At 31.2% G+C, this 25,522-nt stretch overlaps 1 protein-coding gene across 10 annotated transcripts in view; it reads left to right on the forward strand.

Annotated features, from left to right (window-relative positions):
- Window positions 1-25,522, forward strand: part of LOC118183509 (uncharacterized) — a 175,200-nt gene that overhangs the window by 52,411 nt on the left and 97,267 nt on the right. For 5 of the 10 annotated variants that reach the window (XM_085806852.1, XM_085806853.1, XM_085806854.1 and 2 more), the window contains 4 exons: window positions 14,174-14,350; window positions 15,947-16,076; window positions 20,919-20,953; window positions 21,042-21,172. In XM_085806852.1, coding sequence (XP_085662978.1) covers window positions 14,176-14,350; window positions 15,947-16,076; window positions 20,919-20,953; window positions 21,042-21,172 — 471 coding nt within the window. In that variant the 5' untranslated portion in view covers window positions 14,174-14,175. Of the gene's footprint in view, window positions 1-7,418; window positions 7,660-14,173; window positions 14,351-15,946; window positions 16,077-20,918; window positions 20,954-21,041; window positions 21,173-25,522 lie in introns of all 10 variants that reach the window. The other 5 variants (XM_085806847.1, XM_085806848.1, XM_085806849.1 and 2 more) reach the window with 2 other exon arrangements.

Here is a 25,522-nt window from a genome sequence, read left to right on the forward strand (position 1 = left end):
TTCATTAATGCTTACTGTGGTCACAAGATGTAACACAAAAATGTAAAAATTAATGTAAAATGTAAAAATTATTCCCTAAAGCTAGTGAGGCTTTAAATAATACAAAACATTGTATTACCTCTTGTGCTTTAGCAGCATATTGGAACCTTAAAGTATATTAACTGGGTTACAACTCCTGAAACTTTATGTGAAGGTACAACACTAACTACGTCAGATAAACAGAGCATAACTAACTTTCAACACTTACCAGTCTTGCCAACATCAGGTGTTTTGGTCTCTTCTGATCAGCAGGTCTCTGTAGCCAACAGTCAAGTTTCTGTTGTGAATCCTTCTGATTATGATTTCACTTCTTATTTTAGCCTGTGCAGTTTGATATAAAATCTACTTGCTTATTACTAAACCTCTGGACTGAACAAGTGCATGACAAAATGAGATAGAAAAGAAAAATCATCTTCTGGGAAGCTAACTTAGAATGTCAATAATCTTTTAAAATATGTCCAACTATTATAAGTATGAAATTTTGAATGGTACTTAATAAATTTTACAAAGTTAATTTTATTCTGACATTTGTTCATATTCTTGTGTTATCATTTCATATTCATTGATATAATTATGTTTAATAATAATGCACTTAGAGATCTGTTTTAGTCTTAGGATATTATAAAAGTGAAGTTCAAGCGTAAATAATATCTTTAACTGAATTTATTCACTTCCCATTTGCTGATAGGTCCTTAATTATATATTTAAGGACCTTAAATGTAAAATATATAGAAGTGGTCCTTAAAAGCACTTACTTTCCATGTGCAGAAATGTGTGCGAACGCTTTCAATACCAACCACATTAGGAACATCTGAGGTGATGTAGTAAGTAATGTCATTTCAGCATGGTGTTTTTAAAGTTGACATAGTGTTTTAAAAGCATAGTATTTTTAAAGTTTTTAAAGCTTCCCAGAAGACTTGTATTTTGATATCGCATTTAAGCTTCATCAGTTTCACTCAGATGTATGTTATATACTATTTAGGGTAGTAAAAGATTTTTAAAAAAGTATTTAGTCGTACTAAAATGTATAAAATAATTATGTACAGTAGTAGTAAGTATGCCTTTCTAAAGATAGACAGTTAAGTTACCTTGGCATATTTTCGACATTGCTACATATTAAGCTGTTCATTTTAATTTGATTTCAACAGAACAACTATGTAAGAAAGGAAGCTGGGTGTCTTATCTCTACTACATAGCTACCGTTACTTCCGATTTTTGGCCCTACTCCCTCAGACCTAATTTGCAACATATTTCTTTTAACTTTCCGTTACTCCTACTGTTTATGTCTATTTTTGTTTAGTTGGCTTAATTTTTTTTTTGGGGGGGTTACCCAAACCATTATTTTTGTTATATGAAATTGATTGATCTATAATCTGAGAGAAATATAAGTCATCTGAGAAAGAAAAGCATTGCCATTTCATCAGTGAGATATTAGAGTAGAGATGTTTTTAAAAAAATCTCATCGTCCAATTGTCGGATGAACGAATTTGCAGTCCTTTACTGTAGCAGTACCTGCAAAAAAACTTAAATAGTATTTACTTTTTAAAAAGCACATACAGATGACTTTTGTTTTTATTTCATTAAAGAAATGCAATCCTTTGCAATGTATATTATTTGTTAGTGTGATTCTTCAATTTCCTCTGTTGCATGAACTGATGTTATTATGTGTACACAAAAATACATGGATAACTTTTATTAAAAGAAATCTTGCATGACAAATACTATGAATAAAATTATGATGCTTGCAAAATTTCAAAACAAAATCTGCCACTGTTGCAAACGGTTTTACAAAAGTTAAATGTATTAAGTTTTTCTTAAAAGGTACAAATATTAAAAAATATTCATGTGTAATCATTTTTCAATTATTATTATTGAAGAATTAGTGATTACTCTTTCAGATCTGAATGCAGGTCATAAAGGTATTATTTATTAATAAGTAATACCTTTTAGGTATTAATGAGTCTCATGTGCAGACTGTTGACTGCAGTGTTGAGACCGACTTTAATAGAATCTAAACCAACAATAAAGTGCCTACTTGTGTATGCTCAACAATTTGAGTTTTTTCCCCCCTCCCCTCACAATGTGGTTGGAGTAAATGGAAGATCAGATGATCGAGACTGTACTGTATAATTACAATCAAATGTCTTTAATCCGGACTCATCAGGACTTCGGCATTTCCAGATTGTCAGTTTTTCCGGATTATAGATCATCACTTTAAATCTGGTAAGGTGGCATGCAGAAATTATAAAATTAAAAATATGAAACCATAATTTGTGAAATAAAGAGCAATCAAAATATCAAAATTTACAAAATTTACAAAAAAATTTACAAAAAAAAAAAAAAGCTTAATATTTATTTGTTTACTTTATTAAACATTTCTTTAAACGTGCGTGCATAAAGCATACATTACGCATAGTCGAAATTAGAAAATTGCAACCAGAAAACTATTTGATGTGTATTCATGATATTTCTAATGACGAGGAATTTGATTTAAATCATATCAAAGACAGAATACATAGAGATGAAATACTACATTTAGTAAGGAATTATAAGCTGAATAAAATAAAAACATCTGTCCTGAAGATAAGGATAGTGCTGACTGATCAACTTCCAGTTCATTGCGCGCCGCAACATTCCCCCCCCCCCCGAGAGCAGCGTGAAATTGGTAAACAGATTTTGAAATGGTTAGAGAAGCAAAGGATATGCCTTTATCCATTTTTTGCAGCAATTCCACTTTTTGTTTGATGGACATCGAAACATACTTTCGCTTTGTTGATCCTTTGGCAGCTCCAGAATCGGAAATTCTTTTTGACAGAATCGAAAGTTCAAGCTTACTTTTATAAAATTGCTCTGACAGTCTGCAAAAAATAATAAACCGGATCCAATTAGAAGATTAAGAAACTACACAATCTGCAACATTAATTGAAATAGATAATTAGACAATTTTAGTTTAGCTTATATCGTCCGTTATACATTAAACGTGCATGCGTAAAGTTTGTAGCTTTGAGGTCCGGATTATAGATCATTACCGATTATGGATGTCCAGATTAAAGACTTTTGACTGTATTGCTTATAGTTGTAATCTTTTCTATCATTCAACTTGATACTCTTGGGACACATCTCGTGCAGAAAGTAACCTTAACACTGTGTACCTAATTTAGTATAATTTCAGCTACTTTTTTAGATAAAGGATTTCGCAGTCAGTAGATCATAGTTCAGATTAAAACGATTATATGTATTAATTTTTCTTGATTCATCAGCTGATGTTATGGTGCATTACTTTCCAGAAACATATCACCTGAAAACTATTCATCTGGTTGTATCATCTGAAAACTGGGTGAAAAATTGCTTTGTAGTGGAAAGTTGCATTAAGGCTGGTGTGTATTATAGCATATATGATTTGATGATGTACAAGCATATCATTGATGTATTGTGGATTCAGGTCCCAGGTCACCTAAAGAGAATTACATATTTTTGGTTTCCTAGCATACCAGGGCTCCTGCTGTCCTTAAAAGTCCTTAATTTTACTACACTTTTTTTTTTTTTTTTTTTAATGACTGTCATTTTAAGTGTGAGTTAGTAATTTGGAGAAATATTTTTTTGTGATGCACTGAAAAATATGTATTTGATGCGTTAATTTTAATTGTTTGAATTCGTTCTTACTTCTTAATATATTTTAGATACGAAGCTCTGCTTCGATTGAAACATGAACATTTCGAAGTAATTATTTTCTTGTGAATAAAAATTTCATAAAATATTGGATCAAAAACAATTTTCCCTTTTTGAAATATCAGTTTTTTTAAATTATTATTTTATTTAATTTTTTTATTATTATTTTGCATCGCTAAATTTGGTGATTTATCAACATTTTGACCATTTCAAGATCAGTTTGTATTCAAAATTTTTTATTTGCAGATTCTGCAAATTTTGGACTATTTTTTTACAAACATGATAACCTTGATAAATATCATAAAAATAATGATAATGTATTAAAATTATATTTAATAAATAACATTAAAATAAAACATTTTAATTTTTCCCTGCCATATTTTAAAGTGACATTACTTTGCATTTGGGGGACTTTGGAATCTATTTATTCTGAAAAATAAACAAGATAATAGATGGCATAAAGCAGGGGTTCTCAAACTTTTCGAATTTTGTACCACATAAATATGAAACAAAAATATATGTACCACCATAAAAGCATTTCGCCATTAAAAATCAATGCATCCTAAATGGAGTGTATATAATAAAAGAGTTAAATCCTTTAAATTTATGTTATTTAATTATATTCATAAATAAAACTTTTACATTACAGAGAAATATAAATATACTACGAGTGTACTGGAGTATTGCTACAATTCTTGGAAATCGTAACGTCGGAAAATTATTTGAAAATCATGGTAAAGTCATCATTTTGACAGGTGATAGCAGGGTCCGGACATCTGGGCGGCATTCACTGACTATTCAGGTATCATCCGGATCTCGCAACTGTCCAGAAAAACAACATTGCCGAACAGGGGTTGATGTTGGGGGTCAAAAACTTGAAAAATATGTGTGTTTCTGAATAAGAAAGATTAAAACAAAATGTTAAAAGGGGTGCAATTTTACATTCATTTTGATCATTCATTTAAATTTATTCTGTAAAACTTGTACCACTAAAAATATTGTAATGTACCACAGTTTCAGTACTGGTGATATAAAGCACAGTTTCTGAAACATTTCTTAGAAAAAAACAAAAGTGTTATTGTAATTATTTAAAAAGTAATTTCATTTGTCTTTCTTTATATTTTTTCATGGTTCATTTTTTTATCAAAAGTCTTTCTTTTACAGAATTGGTTGGGATAATTTTTCTTTTGGGTTTTAGACCTTGTACCTTGGAATGTTTAGAAGGATTTGAGACTCACAATTTCCAGAAAAATGTCTTCATAGTATTAACATGTAGTGGACATGTTTTATGGGAAGTTTGTGATGAATTTCTTTGGAAAAACAGTAAAAAACACAATTATTTGAATTTTGTCATTTTGGTCCCAGAAGTCTTTCTCTTAACATGTTTATCTTCCCTTTATTTTATTATCAATACCCATATTGAAGAAATAAAATTGCAGTTTCTTATATATATATTTCAAGTGCAATCAGTTCTTTAGAATAACAGAAATCTTTAATTAAATCTGAAAATTGTAAAATAAAGAGGAAACTCATTGATGGAATTGACATAATAAAAAAAGGGAGAGAAAATTATTCTTCAAAGGTTCATTGTTGAAACAGTTATAAATTAGAAGAAGTGATGAAGAAACTAACGGAACATTGATTTGTTTATTGAAAGAAATAAACTTAGAAAAGATACTAAAAAGAAGGAAATTGATGTAAATTAACTAAAATATCTTGGAAATTTTCAAATTAAAAAGATGCATAGACATTTTCTTTATTTGTTGTTGCAACATTATAACCGCTGTAACATGTTCTTTGTTATTTTCTAATGAATTTAAGAAATAAAAAAAAAAAATTTGTAACCATATAATCCATTGATTAACTGGGTAATTTAATTATTTGTAGTTAACTGCTCGCACTTAGAAATTATTTCTTCATGTTAAGATGAGTTATCACCTTCCCTTAACCACTTGCACTAAAAAGACGTGCCAAGCACGTCGAGATGCTTTTGTCTCAAACCGCGAGCGACGTGAACACCACGTCGATAGGCATTTATCGCAAAAATGAAAATAACATGGTGCACATGTCACCTAGCAACGAGATTGTTTCTTTCTCGAGTTACAGCTCTGTTTATTTCTCGAGTTACAGCTCTGTTTATTTCTCGAGTTACAGCTCTGGATTGCACACTCGCAGATGAGAGTGGCATAGATGAGACACTTTACCGCTTGTTATATTTTAGCGCATGGCACAGCAACCGTGAGGTTAAGTCATAGCGCAAGTGGTTAATCTTTATTGTGATAATAATGGGGGCCTGAGCTAATAAGTTAAGAGCACTAGCATGTAATAAAATAATTTATTACTTGAGTGGTCAGCTGTGATTAATAACTATTAAATACTTATGAATGCGAGATGAGATATGTGACTTAGGAAAGAAACATTTAATTAAGGAACTTACCCAGAACCAGAGAAGCCAGATGCAGAATGATGACAACCAAAATTCACATTTGAAAACATTTTTATTTTCTTATTTCTAAGTATCACTAATTTACTTGAATAAATGTTAATGGGGCACAAAATAAATTTAGCTAGATTAACAAAACTACACTCGCTGATGAATACACATAATTCTCATTAGATCTATGGAAACATGGCCTTTACACATGACATAACGAAAATCGCTTCACTGAAAGAAATAAACTTAGAAACACTGGAGTATATTGAAACAAGATAATCGGTGTCCATCTGTTCAGGAAAAAGGTCCTGAGAATGTGAAACTTTTGATAGAGTGCAAGTTGAACCTAAAACTAAGCTTATTCCTTGAAATAATAGAAGAAGTACGTTAACACAATCACTTATCTGGTAAATCATGAGGTCGATGAATACGAACATTAGTGAAGCTACCTGTCATGCTTATCTCACTCGCACACATGTAGAAATCAATAGCAGCAAACTTTTACGAATATGGAGTTTCATATTCTTACTGTTTCATAAACTAGTTGAAGTACATGTCAATATGTTGCTCACAAATTTCTGCATGGCATACAGCATGATGGCAGGAGAAGGAACAGGCTGAGCGTCGACTTTAAGCCCCAAACTCCAAACGTAGAACAAAACTGGTTGGGGAAGTCTCTTCAAGAGTTGTCTTGATTCGATGTTGATTATAAACGATATGGAAATGCAAAGTACAGGCTTGCTTGCACATTTCCTCCTATGGTATCAACACTTTTCATAGTGTTGATATCATAGTGAACTAAAATATTGCATGAATTAACAGTTTATCAGTTAAACATATGAAGTTTATAGAAATGATGTAATGTTTTGAAAGATCGTTCATGAGATGACTAGTTTTTAACACTAGACAAAATTAATAGTAATCTCTTGAAGTATTATAATCATAAGTATTATAATAGTAATCCCTTGAATCTTTTCATAAGTATTATAATAAGAGTTTGTGATCACTTAAGGGCTATTGTATGGGTGTTATTTAGATGGATTCTTTTAAATGTAGTAAAAAATGGCAAAGTTTGTGAACATCATGAAACCCAGAGCAAAGCAAGCATATATAAATGGCAGAGATGCTGCTCAATTTGATTGATGCTAGATTACCACAGATTTCCAGTTATAAAAAAATTGAGTGTAATATCTATGAAGTGAAGTAAAACAAGATTTGCCTGTACTCATTATAACTACTAAAGGAATTCATAGCATATTGGATGTATTTTTTTTAGGTTTGTGAAAAGCATTTTAAGCCTGAAGATATCATTACTACAGCTTCAGGATTTGATTCTAAAACTCAAGTTACTATCACTGTACCTCTGAGAGTTCATCGCCTAGTGCCAGAAGCAGTTCCTAGTCTATTTCTTGATGGTACACCTGTAAGAAAGAAACGTGTCTCTGTCGTAACACCAGAAGACAATAACAAACAAGTAAAAGAGGAATCTGAAGATTCTATTTCTGCTGCTGGACACAGTAAGCTTGCCGTAACTGTAAAATTAATGCTTTCTAGAGATTAATGATCTAGCATCATCTTTAATTTCTTTGTTGTACTCTTCTTTGATTGCCTATTTATTTCATTGCTATTTTCTTGTCATTATGTTGCCTCTTACTTGGATTTGTTCTTCTTTTCACATGATCGTAGAATTTATTTTTTCCAAGTTTTAGATTACTTTTTCATTTATTCAAATTAATTAATCGCAACTAAAATTCAAGCATGCGCAAGTGCTGTGTCTCAGGATGTTATTCAAATTACTCAAAGCCTTATGTATCTGTGTTTACATTTCCGAAAGATCTTAATCTTTGTAATTTGTGGTTGAAGAAAATTGGGCAGCCATTGCTAAAAGTATCTGAAAACATTGGTGTGTGTATAAAGCACTTTGAAAAAGAGCTAGTATCTGGGAAGGAAGAGTATGTGAAGAATTGTCACAGAAAGAAAGTAACTGTTAAACCATTAGCTATTCCCACCTTGTTTCTTCTAGAAGAACAAAACTATGCCTGGAATAGAGCAGAAAACAAGAAGCCACAAGAAATTATTTCCCGTACGTGAAAGGAATTTTCATATTCATTGCTATGATTTAATTTATGTTTCTTTTGGATGAAGGAAAAAATTTCTGAAAAGTTTTATTATATTTATTATTTAGTATGATCATTATGCCCATATTCCTTTTTTATGACTGCATGTTAAACTTTAATAAATAACTTACCATATAGATTTACATGTGAGTGCTTCTGCATGTTAATCAGAGCTTGATTTTGTAGTACAATTGGTAGAATTTTATAGTGCAGATAATTAAGTTGAATGTGAAAAACTTGCACCTTAGAATGATTTGAAATGAATAGAATGATTGGAATCCCTGTGGAGAGATTTCAGAATTAGAAAATGATGATTAAATATGATAAAACTTCAAGGTAACTCTTTGTTTTTAAAATAATTTTTTGTTTGATTTCTAAAACAAAATTTAATTTTCTTTTGCTTGATAATACAAATATTTTATGTTTAATAAGTATACCAAATGTTAAAAGTAATGGCAAATATATCAATTTTTAATCTAATTATTTATTTTTATGAAATTGCATTTGTAGCTATTAACAAATAGCAGTTACCTACTTAATCTACATACCTATATCTAAAGTCATGCTATAAAAAATATTATATTTTTGAATGGGTTTGCAATCAAGGTTTAGTTTTTTGGTTTTATAAACCAATTTATACATAAGTACAAACAGTAATTCTACGTAAAAGTCGAGGGGGGAACTTAATGCTACTTTAATTATTTTTGTAGTTGTGATCTTTATATTAAAGTAGCAAATATTGAAAAATCTATTTCTTCGTTATTGCAACTATCATTAATTTTATTATTTCTTAATTCCACTTTCTGTGTTAAATTTCAGCAAGTTCATTATTAGATTAATTTTAATTTTGCATATTGTCTTGAGTATATATTTGCCTTTTGGGAAACTGTATTCTTTCTGAAGTATTTTAGTTATAAATACCATTGTAAATTGTTTTATCTCATATCTATGTGTAAGCAGTTCCTTGTAACCTGTATATTTTCCAGTTTTAATCATCTCATTTCAATTCAGATCTATACACTTAGTTTACTTAATCTTACATGTGTTGTATATAAACTTTGGTACTTACAGTATTATCGTATCTGACCATAAAAGTTGGCAAAGATCCCACCAAAAACTGCATGAATCATTCTGAAGAACTCAATGCCCCTTTATTTAATAAACAATTGACCTTCTTTGTAAAAAAGCTTTCATTGATTTCTACTATTTTGTTATGATTTTGCTGAAAGCTTTGCTTAGAACATCATGGGTACAAACTTCTCACAGGTAACTAACTATTCCAGTCTATTACTATTTTGTCAGCCATATTCATCTGGCCATATAGTGTTCATTTTAATAAATGCTTTTTTTCCATCATAGAAACGGATAATTTTGAAAATGATCCTCTACTTACTATTCTAAAGAAATCAAGTCACTAATTTTCATAATTTTCTTCGAAATGCGAGAAAAACATGCAACAATAACTGTTAATTTATATTCTTGTTAAAAAAAGGGGGGTTTATTGTGAATTAGTTGGGGTTACCTCAAACAAAAATGCAAATGTTTTGTGTGTATTGCTGTATTATGCTTATCCATGATTGGTGCTGAATGACGTAGTGTGACAATATTCACAGTTAATATGATAATATGTAAGTACCTAAATTTGTTGTATAATTCTTTCACAACATAACTTTAAATACTTTATAAGCTATAATAGGTCACTTGATAATTATAAATCAGATATTTTGTTGCCTGAAAAAAATTGTTAGCAATTTAATTAAGCTATGCTTTTGAATCATAACATAACATTATAATAAAAACCTTAAATGGTGTTTGTGGATTGTATGTGATTAACATGTTTCTGTTAATGTTTTATAAAGTATAGTTTTCTTTTGTGTTTTTGATTCCTAAAATCTTATGTTATACACATTTTACGTGAATATATGCACTATGTTTATAAAAACTGCATCTATTTCCTCAAGAAATTTTTGTTACCATGGAAGTTAGAACAGGTTAGAATGTAACCAGATGAAACCATGTTGACAAAAAGTGGTTGAAATGCCCTGACATAAATACTGCAGCATAAATTCATTTTTGAATAGGAATGTTTTAAATTTGTAATGAAATTGAATAATGTTATTAGCATTACATTCCCTTTTCCCTGCTAAAGATTCTCATACATTTCTTTGGTGGCATTTCACTTCTATCATTCTTGAGGTTCTTTTAAGTAATGATGAGAGAAATGAAAACTTATAAAAATTGATACTTGGTTGGTTAATTGTTTATGGCAAAGTTTTCTGGAGTCTTCTGCCTGTGAAAAAGGATGCGTTTGTTGAATGTTTTCAAAAGTTAAATGGAATTTCACCAGTTGTGGTATTGCAAGTGTTTAGTGTACTGTGGTATAGTTTCTGTTGAATCTGTATGATTTGTATTTCAACAAAGCCTGTTTTATCGAATTTAGAATTTTTTTTTGACATATGTATGAACGAGTATCTATTTCTCTCAGCTTTTAAAAAAAAATATATGAATTCATTAATGGGCTTGCAATTATTTCCTATGCTATGCATTTCAGTTGCTATGGTAGAATTTGCAGAATTAAAATATAACTTTTATAATAAATATTAGTATTGATTTTAGTTTAAAAATTCTTTTGAAATAATACTTACATAATAATTGTAGTAGTAAAAATATGTGATGGCAGTTGAAGCGTCACACTGCTGTGAGCAGAGTAATGCTTGTTTTTAGTGTTGATGTATGCCAGTTAAATTTTATTTTACTATATATTGTGTAAATTATATTTTGGTGTATGTGGCAAGAATTTTTGGAACTTTTTCTAAAAATAAATGAGGGGAGGGTCAGCGCATATATCTCTATCCGCTAATCTCGTAAAAAAATATAGGTACTTTACTATTAACTTGGCACAAAAAATAAATCACCAAATATAGCACCTTTTTTTTATTTCTTTATACTATTTAAGTTTATGAAAAAATTATAAGTTATTTGTCTGATGAAAGTGAGTTGTTTTATTTTCAATTATTTTCAAAATTGTTTGTATTGCTGTTTTTTTTTTTTTTTTTTTTTTTTTTTTTTTTTTTGCATCATCAGCAGAAAGAAAATTTTGATGTTGAGAGAAATTTGCTCCCGCCTAACGGATGAGTACCAAAATTTACCCCAGAAGTAATAATAGAAACAGTTAACAATTGGCACAGGAAACCTATTTTCTGGCTGCTTTGAATGCAACATTTATGCAAAAAGATCATCTAAATCCTTCAAAGTTTGTGTCAGAATCCCAATTTTTGAATAGTCTGTAAAATTCATTTTCACTGATTGGATGTCTGGGGGGGGATAAATGTCATCATCAATACTTTCTATACTAGAATTTATGTCCTCTTCATACACAAAATCATCATTCATCACCATCCATATACAGTTACTGATACAGCATTTTTTAAAAGCTCAGACAATCACTTCAGATGTAATCTCCAAACATATGCTTTTATCCATTTTGTAATTGTCACTAAATATACATTTTTTATTTTAAATATACATTTCTTTAATTTATTAATTAAAGAAGATAAATCTTCTCCTTCCATTTACTAAATCTAATCTATCTTTAAATGGCTTGTTTAAGCAATCATCCAGTGGTTGGAGCATAGATGTTGGTCCTTCCAATTATTACTGCCATTTTTGTTTTTATTTCACTGCACTTGTCTCACTTTAATCTATGAGTCTTGAATGAATCCCAGACTGGTATGGGTGGTTTATTAAATACAGTGCTTTTTCTTCAACTCTTTCCAGCCAATCCAATGTACCACATTTATTCATCCAGCCTTTTTCATGGCCATGCACTAAAATGCCACTTGGGAGTTTTACACCCTTATGCAGAGTCCTTCAAATATAATTGTAGGAAGTAAATGAGTTCTATGTGCCCAGCAGCGCATAACTACCATAAAATGGCATTTTTTGTGGCCCGTTGGCTTCATGAAAACAGTCTTAGAACATTTAGTAGGAACAATGTAATTTGATGGCTAAACAAATGATACTGGAATTTCATCCATACTGCCAATTTGACGCATTTCAGAACCATATTCTTTTCATAATTCTGTAACGTGCTGTTGAAAGACTTCGGCTTTTCTTCCAGCTGTGAAGGTAGTTTACAGTCAAGCTTAAAGTGAGCTCTTATGCATAAATTATGCCTGGTTTATTTTGAGCTATTCATGAAATGATTGCACTATCCTATGGAGGCAACAAAATCACCTGATTTGCTTTGAGCTGATTCAGGTTGCTTCATCAAATTCAGTGCCCTGATTTGGATAACTATGTGGATTACATTAAAACAATTGATTTGTGATCCATGCAGTTAGTTTCTCCTCCACAACATGAAACATAGGCCGATGTCCATGTTTTTTATTTTGGCATCTCGACTAATTCAGGATGTTTTTTTTTTTTCTCTCTCTCTCTACTTTCAAACTTGTTTTTCATTTACAGAGAAATGTCAAGCAGCAATACTTGATACGATTGTTAAAGTTTTCAGCAAACACAATCACCAGTACTTTGAAATTCGCCGATTTGAAATCACGGTAAGAATTTCTTTTCCTGCTCATCTTTCAGGCAAAAATAAAAGGGTACACAGGTACCAGAGATCATATGCAAGACAACAAATCAATAGAAAAATGTCAAGAATAAAACTATCATCATTAATGTCTGATGTTTTATTTTACTGTGATTTTACTGGAAAAAATTTCACTTGTTTTACTTGCTTGGCAACATTTTAGCTCTCATGGCAACATGTTTAAACAAAACAGGATTTTTTTTTTTTTTTTTTTTTTTTTTTTTTTTTTTTTTTTTTTTATTTCAGCTTTTATACAGGTTTTGAGTTTTGGACAAATTTTTTTAGAAAAAACGTGCTCTCGGTTCATACATAGATCGGGTTATATTCGAAAGTATATGGTATGTATTTGTCGCAAATACAGTGTTTATAGTTTTACGGACGTAAAGATATGGACTGAATGCATAACTGCTATTGAATGACTAGGTTGGAACTTTGTCACTTTAACTTGTATGCCAGGCCGCATGACTAGGGTAAGGTGAAATAATTTCCCACATTGGTACAGTCAGTAAATTCAGTTTTCTGTGCTTCAGTGTTTTGAAATTTCTGATTTTCTAGTTAAGGTTAAAAGTTATTTAGTGGTTAATTCATTATACTGGATTTACCTGATAAAATATCAGTCTTAATTAATGTTTAGCTATCAGTATGTTTGAATTGCAAAATATAACCAGTAGAAATTTCTTATAGTTATCAACTTTAAACATCTGATAGGAACTATATTTGAATTTTTTCTATGTATTATTATAATTATTGTTTGTGTTTTGATAAATGTTAAGCAAGTGAAATTTAAAATTTAGTTTATATTTTTTTAATTGTTTTAAAATTTTGTTAAAAAATATTCTGGTCCATCAGCTGCTTTCAGATTATGCATTTGGCCTGCATGTAATATAGTCTGAGACCACTGGTGTAATGTATTCACTGAGCATAGTGTCTAATTTTTTGTTGAAAATCATTTGATATAACATTCCTTGTTGTAATAACATGTCTGAAAATATTTGTGTCATCAAATATAACCATTATGGATCTGGAGCAAATTTCTGTATAACTTTAGGGTGTTACAATAAATCATGAACAGTTTATTGTTGTTTCACTATATCATTTATCATTGTTAAAAAGCAGCTCTTTATATTGCTTAATATTGCTTTTTAAAAAGTTTGTTTATTGTTTATGATTGAACCTCATAATCAATACATCATTTCCAATAATTGTTTTTTCATTATGTTCCATGTCTGAAATAATCAGTTTTGATTTTAAAAGTTGAGCAAAATTTATTGTCAAGTATAAAAATGGTTTTTAGTTGCAATTTCAAAGTGCTTCTTTTCCCAGGCATGCAGAGTAAGGAACCAAAGTGTTTGGAATCTACCGACCCGCCTTCAGAAGATAATCCAGATCATGTTCCTGAGCAAACTACTGAAGAAACTTCTGTCATAGATAAACCAAAACGAAATGTAAGAGGTACGTCAACTACTGATAGACCAATTATAACAGTAATTAAAGCAGAAGGTAAGAAATATTTCTTTCCTTTGAAATATTGTTTCAGTTATTTCGGTACTTGTGTCTTACCCGGTACTGGGATCTACAGTAAGTGCCATTAAATAGCTGTAATTTTCAATCACTTGTAATAATGATCTGAACCTCAGTTTGCTTTCTTAAATATATAACAAGTCTTCTGTTAATGATGACTTATGGGAGTAATATGTGTAATTTTATTTTCTTCACTTATCTCTGGATTTAGTGAATAATTAAAGGAGATATATCGGCTTTCTTCAAAATTATGAAATATGTGAAGTCAAACACATTCCAATTCCCATGTCCTGAAAAAAAATCCTGAAGGAAAGGTGTTTTGAAAGTGCAGCATTAAAAAAAATGCAGACATATGGTAGGAAAGTGGTATAGGAAAAGCCAAAAATCACACTTGTTTTAATAACAAAAGAGTTGATCAGCTTTGTCAAGAACTGCATATGAGAAATAAACAGATATAGCATAATAGACATGAGCACATTTAGCACTATTTTTCTATAAAGAAGCTTGATTGCTACTAATGTTACTTCAGCTGCCATTGAAGTAACCATCGTATCAATGCTTTTATCATGGTAAATTACTTTGGTACCTACCATAGTCCCTGGTTCCAGAAAATACACAGGTACCATAGTTTTCTCTTCATTATCTGTCAATGAAATTATAAAGGTAATGGTGAAATTAATATTATATGTCTGGTGTTTTCCTTCTCTTCCAAATTAATATTTTAATTTATGTCCATGTGCAGAATTTATCTCTTGTTTGTATGTTTTAAATGGTATTAGTAGTCATTTAATAATTACTGGAATCACTTTTGCTTTTGGTAGTACCTTTGGAAAACATAAAACAAGAGTTATTGCCATTTATACAATCCATTTCATTTTTGTTAGTGTTTAATAAAACGTATCGTTTTGATGAAGCATGGTTTGTATGAAAATTCAGGAACAATGCAGTACTTAATTCTTTTTCACATAAACTGTGGTCAGTTATACATCTCAACTCTTATGTGTACACTTTTATATTACATCATTTGCCAGTAACATTTCAATGCTTTTCAAGATTTTATTATTTTGAATTAGTATTTAATGGAGAAAAATTAAAATGTTTATCTGAAATTAATTTTAAGCCTCAAAACTATTAATTGTTAATTGTTGCGTAGTATAAACATATCTCCATTATTCCAACACCTCACGAAAATTAGTGATAGTTTCTTATGTAAATAATATTCTTTTTATAATTACAAAAATACTTGGTAATTAAGCGTATTTATATATTAATTTTATCACCGAATGCTGATGTATATGTGTGTAGTTACGACTTATTTTTATACAAATTTTATGTTAGAAATATGAAAGGATAAGTTATTGTCTATTAAATAGATATGTATTGACAGCAGAAGAATTTTATAATAAAATATAATACTTTTAAATTTTTTATTTCCACTATTGTTGTAAGGTAAATGTTATTTTTTCTCTCACTGTTAAACCATTTTAACAGTGAGAGTAACCATATGTGTTATTTATTATATGTAGACATAAAAAGATGCAAATTTATTTACTTCTGATTTAAATATTAATGCAGATTTGAAATCGGATGAACCGTCTCCAACCAAAGCAATGGAGGAATGTATTGAAGTATCTGATACAACACCTTCAAATTCTGTTTCATCGTTACCGTCTCCATACAAACACCTCCCATCAGTAACTGTATGGTAAGTAACTACTTTTTGCATTTGTAGCATTATTAGCACAGATTATAACGGTCAGAGTAAAGCTTATTGTGGTGACCCTTATAAGAGAAATGAAGCTTGTAAGGTGCTGCCATCTCTGGGAATGAAAGAAACTGCCATCTGATATTCAACGTTGCCAATGTAAGTGGTTTCCCTCTAAATCAGCTTTTTAGTTTGTTCAGCAGCTTAGCAGGAAAAAATAAGTAACATTGATTCATCTGTCCTGAATCATTGTTGCCAACACTGCTGATGGCATTTTCTTGAATTCTACTGAACAGTGCCAGCTAGTTTGCATCTTAACTACTGTTTTACACGGCCTGTTTTGCACAAATATGATTTCTGATCATTGTCATTTAAAGCAGGTATACAATTGTTTCCAAATGTTTAATTAATTTATGTTATTTTTTTATCCAGTAAGAAGGGCAAATGCCAACAAAAATGAATAAAAGGGCTGCAGGTTGCACCACACAGATGTTAATGCTATCTGATTTTTCTAGTAATTGCTTCTGAGTCAATGCAGAACAGGGTTGTAGCTACTCAAAATAATGGCATGAGAATCATCACTGATGGAGCATTTTATACTTCTATCCTGGCCATGCAGTTGTAAACAAATATTGAGCATCTGAACAAAAATAAGAGCTCTCAAGTTGGTTGAGAGATTAATGTGGTTTCTGGAAGGTGCACAATCTTGCAGAGTGTAGACTAAAATCCCAACCTACCTTTTTACGTGCGACTAATAAACTTTTATATATATATATATATATATATATATATATATATATATATATATATCCCTTCTTTTAACAAACAGCCCCTACTTGAGCCTGGGGTGTTTCTAAGACATTTGAACTCAGCAAATTATACTTTAGACTTGGTTCTGCCCACCAGAAAAAACTCCTACACTGTGACAGAATTAAGGATGGCTGCTTTGACCACTATTGGAGAAAGATTTCCAACAATGAATTGGTTGTATGTGTACACCGATGTTTCTGCCATAGGTGCTAATAAAGTAATGCTGGTGCAGAGATATATTCTCGACACTTAAGCTTTAGTAGGGCTGTTGGTGCAAATTATATCAGCTATGATGCTGAAGTGGCTGCTGGGCAAACTAGCCTTGACTGAAATCAGTAAAAGAGATGATCAGAACATTGTGGAATTTATTAATTCACAGGCCACGGTTAAAGCAGTTTCTTCAGTCTTGCTTTCAAGCAATGGGTCTGTTCTAAATTGTCAGCTTGTGATAGATTCTCTAATAAAAAATGATCACAATTTTACTCTGCAGTAAATCTCAAGTCATTTTGAAATCACCAGTAATGAGTTTGCTGACACTCTGGTCTATGCTGAATCTGCCCTTCTTCAACCCAATCCTTCTGTTTGTTATTACAGTGCTAAAAGAATGTGCGATGTGGAGCGCAGCTTCAGATGTGGAAAATAGGAACTCTGTAAAAAAGAAGATTTAGGGTTTCCTGATGGAGAATCCTATTTCCTGCGACCTACCTAGACCTGTCAGTGTCGCTAACTTTAGATTAAAAACTGGACATAACTACCTCAAGAAACACCTACACAGATTTGGATTAGCAGACTATCTTGCCTATTATGTGATACTAGCAGCATGTGTGGTCATCATTTTGTACACTTGTTCTGGACTTGATAATATAGCATTAGCTAATGCTGTCAAAAATTATTGTAATTTTTTTAATGTTTCTGAATTTTATTGGGCTGCCCATCACAGAATAATGACATTCATACTTAGGTTTGGTGTAGGATTAAAAAAAATATATAGTGCATTTTTGTTACCCATATGCTCCATGAAACCTTCCTGTTGTTCCTAGGATCAGCAGTGCCTCTTAGATCTCAGCAGTGTTGAAAAATGCTCTCTTAGAATAAATCATATGGAAATGAAAATTTTGGTCTAACTGAGCATAGGCTCTCACTACAATTTGACCAAGTTTATATAGATATAGTAGACCTTGCACATTTAGAAGCTATGGTGAGAATGGTATTTAGTAATTTTACTGTAAAAAAAAGACCTACTCCAAATATTACCCGTGAAGGAACAATGAGGTTTGCACAAGCTGTCAGCGTTAACCATTCAAGAGGCACCAGCAATGGTTGGTAATTTTTGCTGTCTACAAGAAAGATCATCATTTTTAAACTTCACAGCATATCACAATATCATCCACCAGAAAGCAGTATGAGGAAGAATATTGCCCTTCAGACATACCATTGAAATATTTACAAAAATAATTAACTTACCGTAATTTCCGGAAGAAACGCCGCCGCGTTTACGTGTTTAAAACTTAAATTTTCAGCGGGTGCGGCGTTTAGGTGCACTAAAAATAAAATATTTCCTATGATGGTCATTGTACATAGTTTGGATGGCCTTGTCATTGTGCATAGACTGGTGCTGTTCGCACAACAAAGACCACTCAGTTGCTTTTTGCGAACGTTATTTTGTTTACATTCTTTCCCTTCAATGGACCTACATGCCTTATTCACCCTAAACGAGATCTCAGAACAATAACATTCTTCCCCCTTTCAAATCAACATTCTCATCAGTTTGAATAGTCTCTCTCCTCTGCCATTGGATGAATCTTCCAGGACCCATCCTCTCCCCACCCCTGCCTTTTCTGCAATTTTTTTTCAAAGGCGGACACGACTCCACCTGCCTCGAAATAACGAACTCTGACCTATTTCCCTTTCAGCATGAATGGATTTTTCTTGGCATTCTGCCAAATACAGATCCCATCAGTTTGGGTACAAGTACTTGTTGAATAATTTTTAATTAGGGAGCAGAAAATTTTTGAAAATGTCTCTAAATGGCACAGAAGCTATACATTTTGTACCTTTAATTTATTTTTGAGTTATGGTTTCATTTCATGCATTTTTCTTAACTGGTATGTCATATATCAGGACTTAGGTTGAGTTTTTGCATCTTTACGGCCCACGACGATGTCACGCGCAATTTAATCTATTGCGGCATTTACATTGATGCAGCGTTTCTGTGTAATTTTAATTTTTTCCCACCATTTTTCTCGAGTACGGCGTTTACGCTGATGCGGCCTTTCTTCCGGAAATTACGGTACTTTACTTTCAAGGCCATGCTTGAAGATCCTAATCTCATTCTGCATACTGAAATGTGTTAGCTGAGTAAAAGCAAAGTTCATACAAGATTTGTAAATTTAATTGATGAAATGAAAAATTACCTCAATACCAAACAGAATTCAAAGTTTTTCTAACTTTCATTAACTGGTGGATTTATGTTTTTGAATTATTTAAATATGGAGCTGCAAAGAAAAGACAAACATATAGCATTAGAGTATGTTAAGTTTGTTTAAAGCTAGTTTTATAAATATATCTTAAGATTAAGTGCATTGACACTTATGCATTTCCCAAATATTAAAAAAATGATTGGCAAATTTGAAATAATTGAACGAACTGTCGTTTGTTATAAACCTTCAGTTACCAAGATTTGTTTTAAAAAATGATTTCAACAGTGAAATATTCTGGAGCCTATTTCATCTTTTACTTGCCACGTAAATATAGCCAAAGCAGAGTTTATTCAAATAAGAAAGGAGGAACTGGTGCTAAAAATTTTGGATCTTCAAAATGGATTGTCTTAAAATGCAGTGTAACAGATGAAAACTTCTGGAATATAGCTGATAGAAAAAAAAATGTCATTCTTGAAAAAAGCATCCTATAGGACAAAATCCATTTTTGGTTCCAACATACCTGTTTGAATCATTTCTCTCAACAGTGAATGTAAAATCAAAGTAGATATCTAAACTTGCAGATGAATATCTTGATGTTTGTTTACAAGCAGGAATATCATCATACTTTCCCAGTTATGAAACAGTGGCCAATGAAGTGAAATGCCAAATATCATACTAACTTTAAGTTTTTTTTTTTTAATAATCTTTCAAAGCATTTTTATTGACTGTGCTTGGTTAAAATTGATACAGTAGAAAGTCTTTAATCCGGACTCGTCGAGACTTCGGCGATTCCGGATTATAGATCATCCATTTAAATCTGGTAAATTATCTGCAGAAATTATGAAATTAAAAATATGAAACCGTAATTTATGAAATAAAGAGCAATTATATAATCTAAAAAGTATCAAAATTTACAAAAAAGCTTTATTTATTTGTTTACTTTATTAAACAGTTCTTTGAACGCGTGCATGCGTAAAGCATACATTACGCATAGTCGAAATTAGAAAATTGAAACCAGAAAATTATTTGATGTGTATTCGTGATATTTATAATGATGAAGAAGATTTAAATCATATCAAAGACGGAGTACATAAAGATGAAATACTACATTTAGTAAGAAATTATAAGCCGAATAAAATAAAAAACATCTGCCCTGAAGATGAGGATAGTGTTGACAGATCAACTTCCAGTTCATTGCGCGCCGCTACGGGTTTGACCATGATCTGTGTCACTGTGTGCTGTATAGTTATGTGCATTGCTGCCACTTGTAACAACACTTTCTCACTGTACCTTTCATCACAGGTTGTATTGTAAACATGCTGTCAAAATAATAAAATGTTTTTGTACTTATTATCATATTTTTTTTAACTTCTCTATTGAAATGAGACATTGCATAAGTATTTTCATATTATGTTCCATGGCAATTATTGTTTCTCATGACCTTCTGTCACTTCTCTTAGTTTGTTGCCACATTAATAGAATGCTTTGTCTGTCTCTTTTGATTTGTATATATATACGTATACGTGTGTGTGAGTTGTATATGTACATATATACATGTGTGTGTGTGGATCTATGCACTAGTAATTATCGTGTTAATTTTTTACCGTTGCAGTTTAAAAGAAGAAGATAGAGTTGCTATACCAAAAGGTTTGTACTTTTTTTTAATTCGTGTTGAATGTAATAGTTAAAACTAGAAAAAACTCATACACTTAAAAATAATGTCATCATATTTCAGAATTTGGTAAAGCTGTGAAGCGATCGCCGTCTCTTGGAAGTAACAGTAGTAATGGAAGCAGTGAAGCAATTAAAAATTCCACACCTGTACCAAAGCGTAGGAAAGTTGAAAAACCTGCTCCAACTGTTATAGTTAGTATTATATTTTTTTGCTAAAAATTGTGTAGAAGCCCTTTTTCAAACTTAAATGTGGAGTTAAATTAGTGTAAAATTAATGCTCCAATAAACAGATCTGATTTTTAGTCATTTCTAGGTTTATTCATACCAACCTTTTAATCACTGGAAACAAATTAGTGAAAAAGTAAATTGTGCTATCAGTTTAATTACTATATTCCTACATTTCATTAACCCTTTCACGATGGCGCACCTTTGTTTAGGACACTCGTGTGGGATGGAAGGGAATCGAAGGCAGTCACCGTACAGGACGGAGGTTTTGCATCGCTAAGCCTAATTTTATAAAAAAAAATTCAGGGAAAAAAAAGTTTCACTTCTAGCATCATAATTTTTGGTATCATTTTAGATTATTACTTGAGCTCTTATATATGTTAAAATTAGCACTTAATAACGTTTTTTTCTTTATTTTACATGAAAATATACTTAAAAAAATTGGTTATCTTGTAAAATAATTTTCAGAAGCGCTATTCAAATTATTCCAAAATTTTAATTGATAAAATCCATCAATAAAGTTTAAAATTAATAAAACAACACAATAAAGACTCTTTACAGTAAAAAGTAACAAAATTTAAAATGAAGACTGAGTGTGTTAAATCTCGAAGCACAGAGAAGTATCACTTTCTCAGTCTTTAGAAAATGAATCATCACTCTCATCTGCATTAGTAATGGTTCATTAACCTTACAAGGGTATTCTTTCTCTGATAAATAACACCTTCCTGCCATAATAGACTGGAGGTGAGGCTTTCCGAAGTAAAAAGAGAAGGAAAGGAAATATATCTGAAGACAATGCAAAACGTAACAAAACTCCACATAGTATCCCTAAAAGATCATACATAGTAGAGGGAGAAAATAGAGTAAAAAAAGGAATCGGACGCACGGATGTTTATATTAGCACTCACCGATTTAAAGAGCCTACCTCTGTTTACGCTCCTCCCCCCAACCCTCGCAACAGTTGATGAGTAAAATACCAGTCAAAGTCGGGCAAATATATCAAACTCAAGGACAGGAGCCTAAAACTGTCTTCATTTCAAAAATAATGGGCATAAGATGTCATCTAGTGGCCTCCAGAAAAAACGTTCCAGCTTAAAATGCATATACGTGTCACCCGTCCTCTGAATGCAATCTCTAGTGATGCGTGGATGGGACACCCGACTGTAAGAGACGTTCTTAGGGAATTGCGTATATGGAACACCCATCCTGAAAGGGTTAATATGTTGACTGCCACAGCAGGATTCTGATCTCAGCCAATTTGATCTAACCATATTTTATTATTCAGAGCTCTGAATTGTAATATAATTAAAATTTAACAAAATATTAGATTAAAAAAGCTTCGTTATTTCCAAAGTATCCCCCCTCCATAAACAAGGGAAGGAAAAGCTTCTAATAAAGCAATGTAAAATTTGTACCCCAAGCTAAAGAAAAGCACCAAAAAATGTATTATTTCTGTACAATCTGTGAAGAGAAACTGTCCTTTTATGTAGAAGGTTGTTTTAAAAAATATCCCAAAAATTAAAACACTCTTAAGTGGGAACACCTCATATTCTTAACTTTTCACATGGGGGAAAGAAATTTTAATGCATTTGAGAAAAAATGTAATGATGATGTCGAATGAAACATTGTTTGCATTAAATATTTACATTTTGAAAATAGGAATTCGTAATAGAAAAATAGTTCTTTTGTGGCAATAGAGTTATAATCCAAGCAACAAATTTAATGTTTCCAAATGCCTTTATTGTTATATATACTGGTGCTAATGTTTAAATTGCTAGGCCTTATTATTCAGTAACTGCTTTTTTAATTTTGTTATTTCATTTATGGTTTTGTTAATTTTGAATTTCCTTCATTTAGGATCTTGTTTTAGAGTTCATTTTCTGCTCATGGGTCTTCATTTTTTGTTTTTATTTTTGATCTTTAGTGAAATAATTTCAAATTTATTCACAATTGTTACAGTGTCTTAACCCTGACAGCAGCCCCGATCTGCTAGCCTCTCGCTATGAGATGGAGCACTGGGCTTCCAGTATGTCTCTACAGGATGGCGGGTGTTTGATCACTAAGCCTAATTTTGCTAGAAAAATTGGCAAAAATACAATTTTATTCAAATTTACTCATTTTTTTTTTCAAATATTTCAGAAAATGTATTTATCTATATGCTTGGTGAATTACACAATTAAATACATATAAATTTTGCAGCTGTAATGATATATATAATCAAAGAGGACTTTTAAAATAAACGTTCAGCATTTGTTAAATTACAATTAAAATATTTAATGTAAAACAATAAATCTACACAGACACATCCACACATTCATATATGTATTTACAATGAAATTTAAAATTGGTTTTCTTTGTGATATATTCTGAAGCATTTGTCATTGCATACTCCTACATAACTATCTTTACACTCACAGTAAGTTGTTTTCCCCAAAGCTCTCGTTTTCCATTGGTTTTCATTAAGAACTAAAGATGGAAAATGCTTTTCTAAAAGGCGAAATGTCATGGGTATAGCTAATGCCCGAAGCACATCCTCTCCTTGACAGAACACTGTCTATAATTTGCTAAATTATTTTTAATCTAAACTGAAGTGATGGTGTTTTTATACCATTGTTACATCGTATAAAATATGAGTATTATAGATTGTAATGTCGAAGAGACCTAAAAATATTTTTTTATACCATTTGAAAGATTTTCTGTAGTATGGGTAATGAGTAGTGACTGCATCACTAAAATCAACACCTCTCATATTGTACTGCAATTATACAGCATGGTTTCTTAATACTTTATCCCATTTTGTAATTTTTTTTACCAGAATCTTCTAGTTGGTGTCTATGCATTATAGTTAAAAGCAGCACTTCCATCTTTTTATCTTAAATGCAACCTGATGCATATTTTTACTATACATTGTCTCTACATCGTTTTGTATCATTGATTTTGATGGAAAATGTTTTAGCAAACCTTTCCTCATTTTCATGATTGTGCCACAAACATTCGTTTTTGTGTCGCATAAATCTAATGCAAGTGATGGTAAAGTAAAAAATCTATTCAGATATAAGTTGTATCCTTTTCCCAAAAGATCACTTCTGAGAGTTTTCACGCCGTTTTCGTCATATAGACCACCTCTCGCTGTAAGATTGGTATCTTTGCCTGTATATATTAAAAAGTTCCAAACCTAATCTGTATCGGATTCACTTAGTTTATAAATTTTGATTCCATATCGGGGTCATTTCAATGGAACATAATATCTAAAACTTAGCCTGCCTTTTCACATAAACAAAGATCCATCAATGGACACATTCTTTTTTGCTTTATACACATTTTATATTTTTTTTTTAAATTTTTATGCCAGTGGCTAAATAGCACTAGTAAAAATAAAGATATCGTAATATCTTCAAAAATCTCTTGACATCATTTTATTAAAAAATGGAGTAGCACTTATCTAATTTGTAGTAAAGTACATTTTCAGATCCAGTTTTTGTATTACACCTACTAGCATATTTAATGCTTAAAAAGGTTAATTTTTTCATGTGAAACGAAACTGAAATGTGAAGGACCAGGAGAATCTCGAGACATTCCACTGAGGTTTGGATCTCGTTGTAAGTCTGCAAAATTATCTGTTTGTTCCATAATTAAATTTATAAAGTCATCGACGAAAAATATATGAAAAAAAAAATCTTCTTTACCACAGTCACCATCTATTGTACTGTCATTTATACCAGGTGTACCAAAGTAAGCATGTGGCTGTAAATCTTTTAGTGTATGAGATCAGTTGTCATTTACAGAGGGAGCACATGTTGAGGCAAAAGAGCGCAATTCTGAATCTGATAAAATAACCGTATCATAATCGGATAATTCACTGCTTAAACTGCTGGCATCGCTGCTACTCAGATCTTGTAATAAAGTTGTATACTCGGATTCAGACAAATATTGCTTTCGTTTTGATATGTTAATGCAAAAAACTTAAATTCACACAAAAGAAAGAACACCCTACACTACTTATAAAAGTAAGAAACTAAATAAAAACGCACATGCGTTGATGCAGTACACTTGTTTATATTACTAAATCCTGCTATCTACCTTTCAGAATCAAATAAAACAGTCCAAGGTCAAAATTAAAACCCTTTTGCTGGCAGTGGCTGCAAAGTCAAGCCACCTAGAAATAATTTTTTCTCTAAGTGCGCAGTGGTTATCTTTGTTAGCCATTTGCATTTATTGAAGCTGAAATGCACAAAAATCATTACCGATGGCAGCACTATAGATTATTATCGAATTATGGTCTCTAATGGAGTGTTGAACTTGTATATTTGCTGCATA

Source organism: Stegodyphus dumicola, chromosome 12 (assembly GCF_044657685.1).
Source record: "Stegodyphus dumicola isolate Sdum_Otavi_A_Nest chromosome 12, ASM4465768v1".
In the NCBI taxonomy this organism is placed as follows: Eukaryota; Metazoa; Arthropoda; class Arachnida; order Araneae; family Eresidae; genus Stegodyphus; species Stegodyphus dumicola.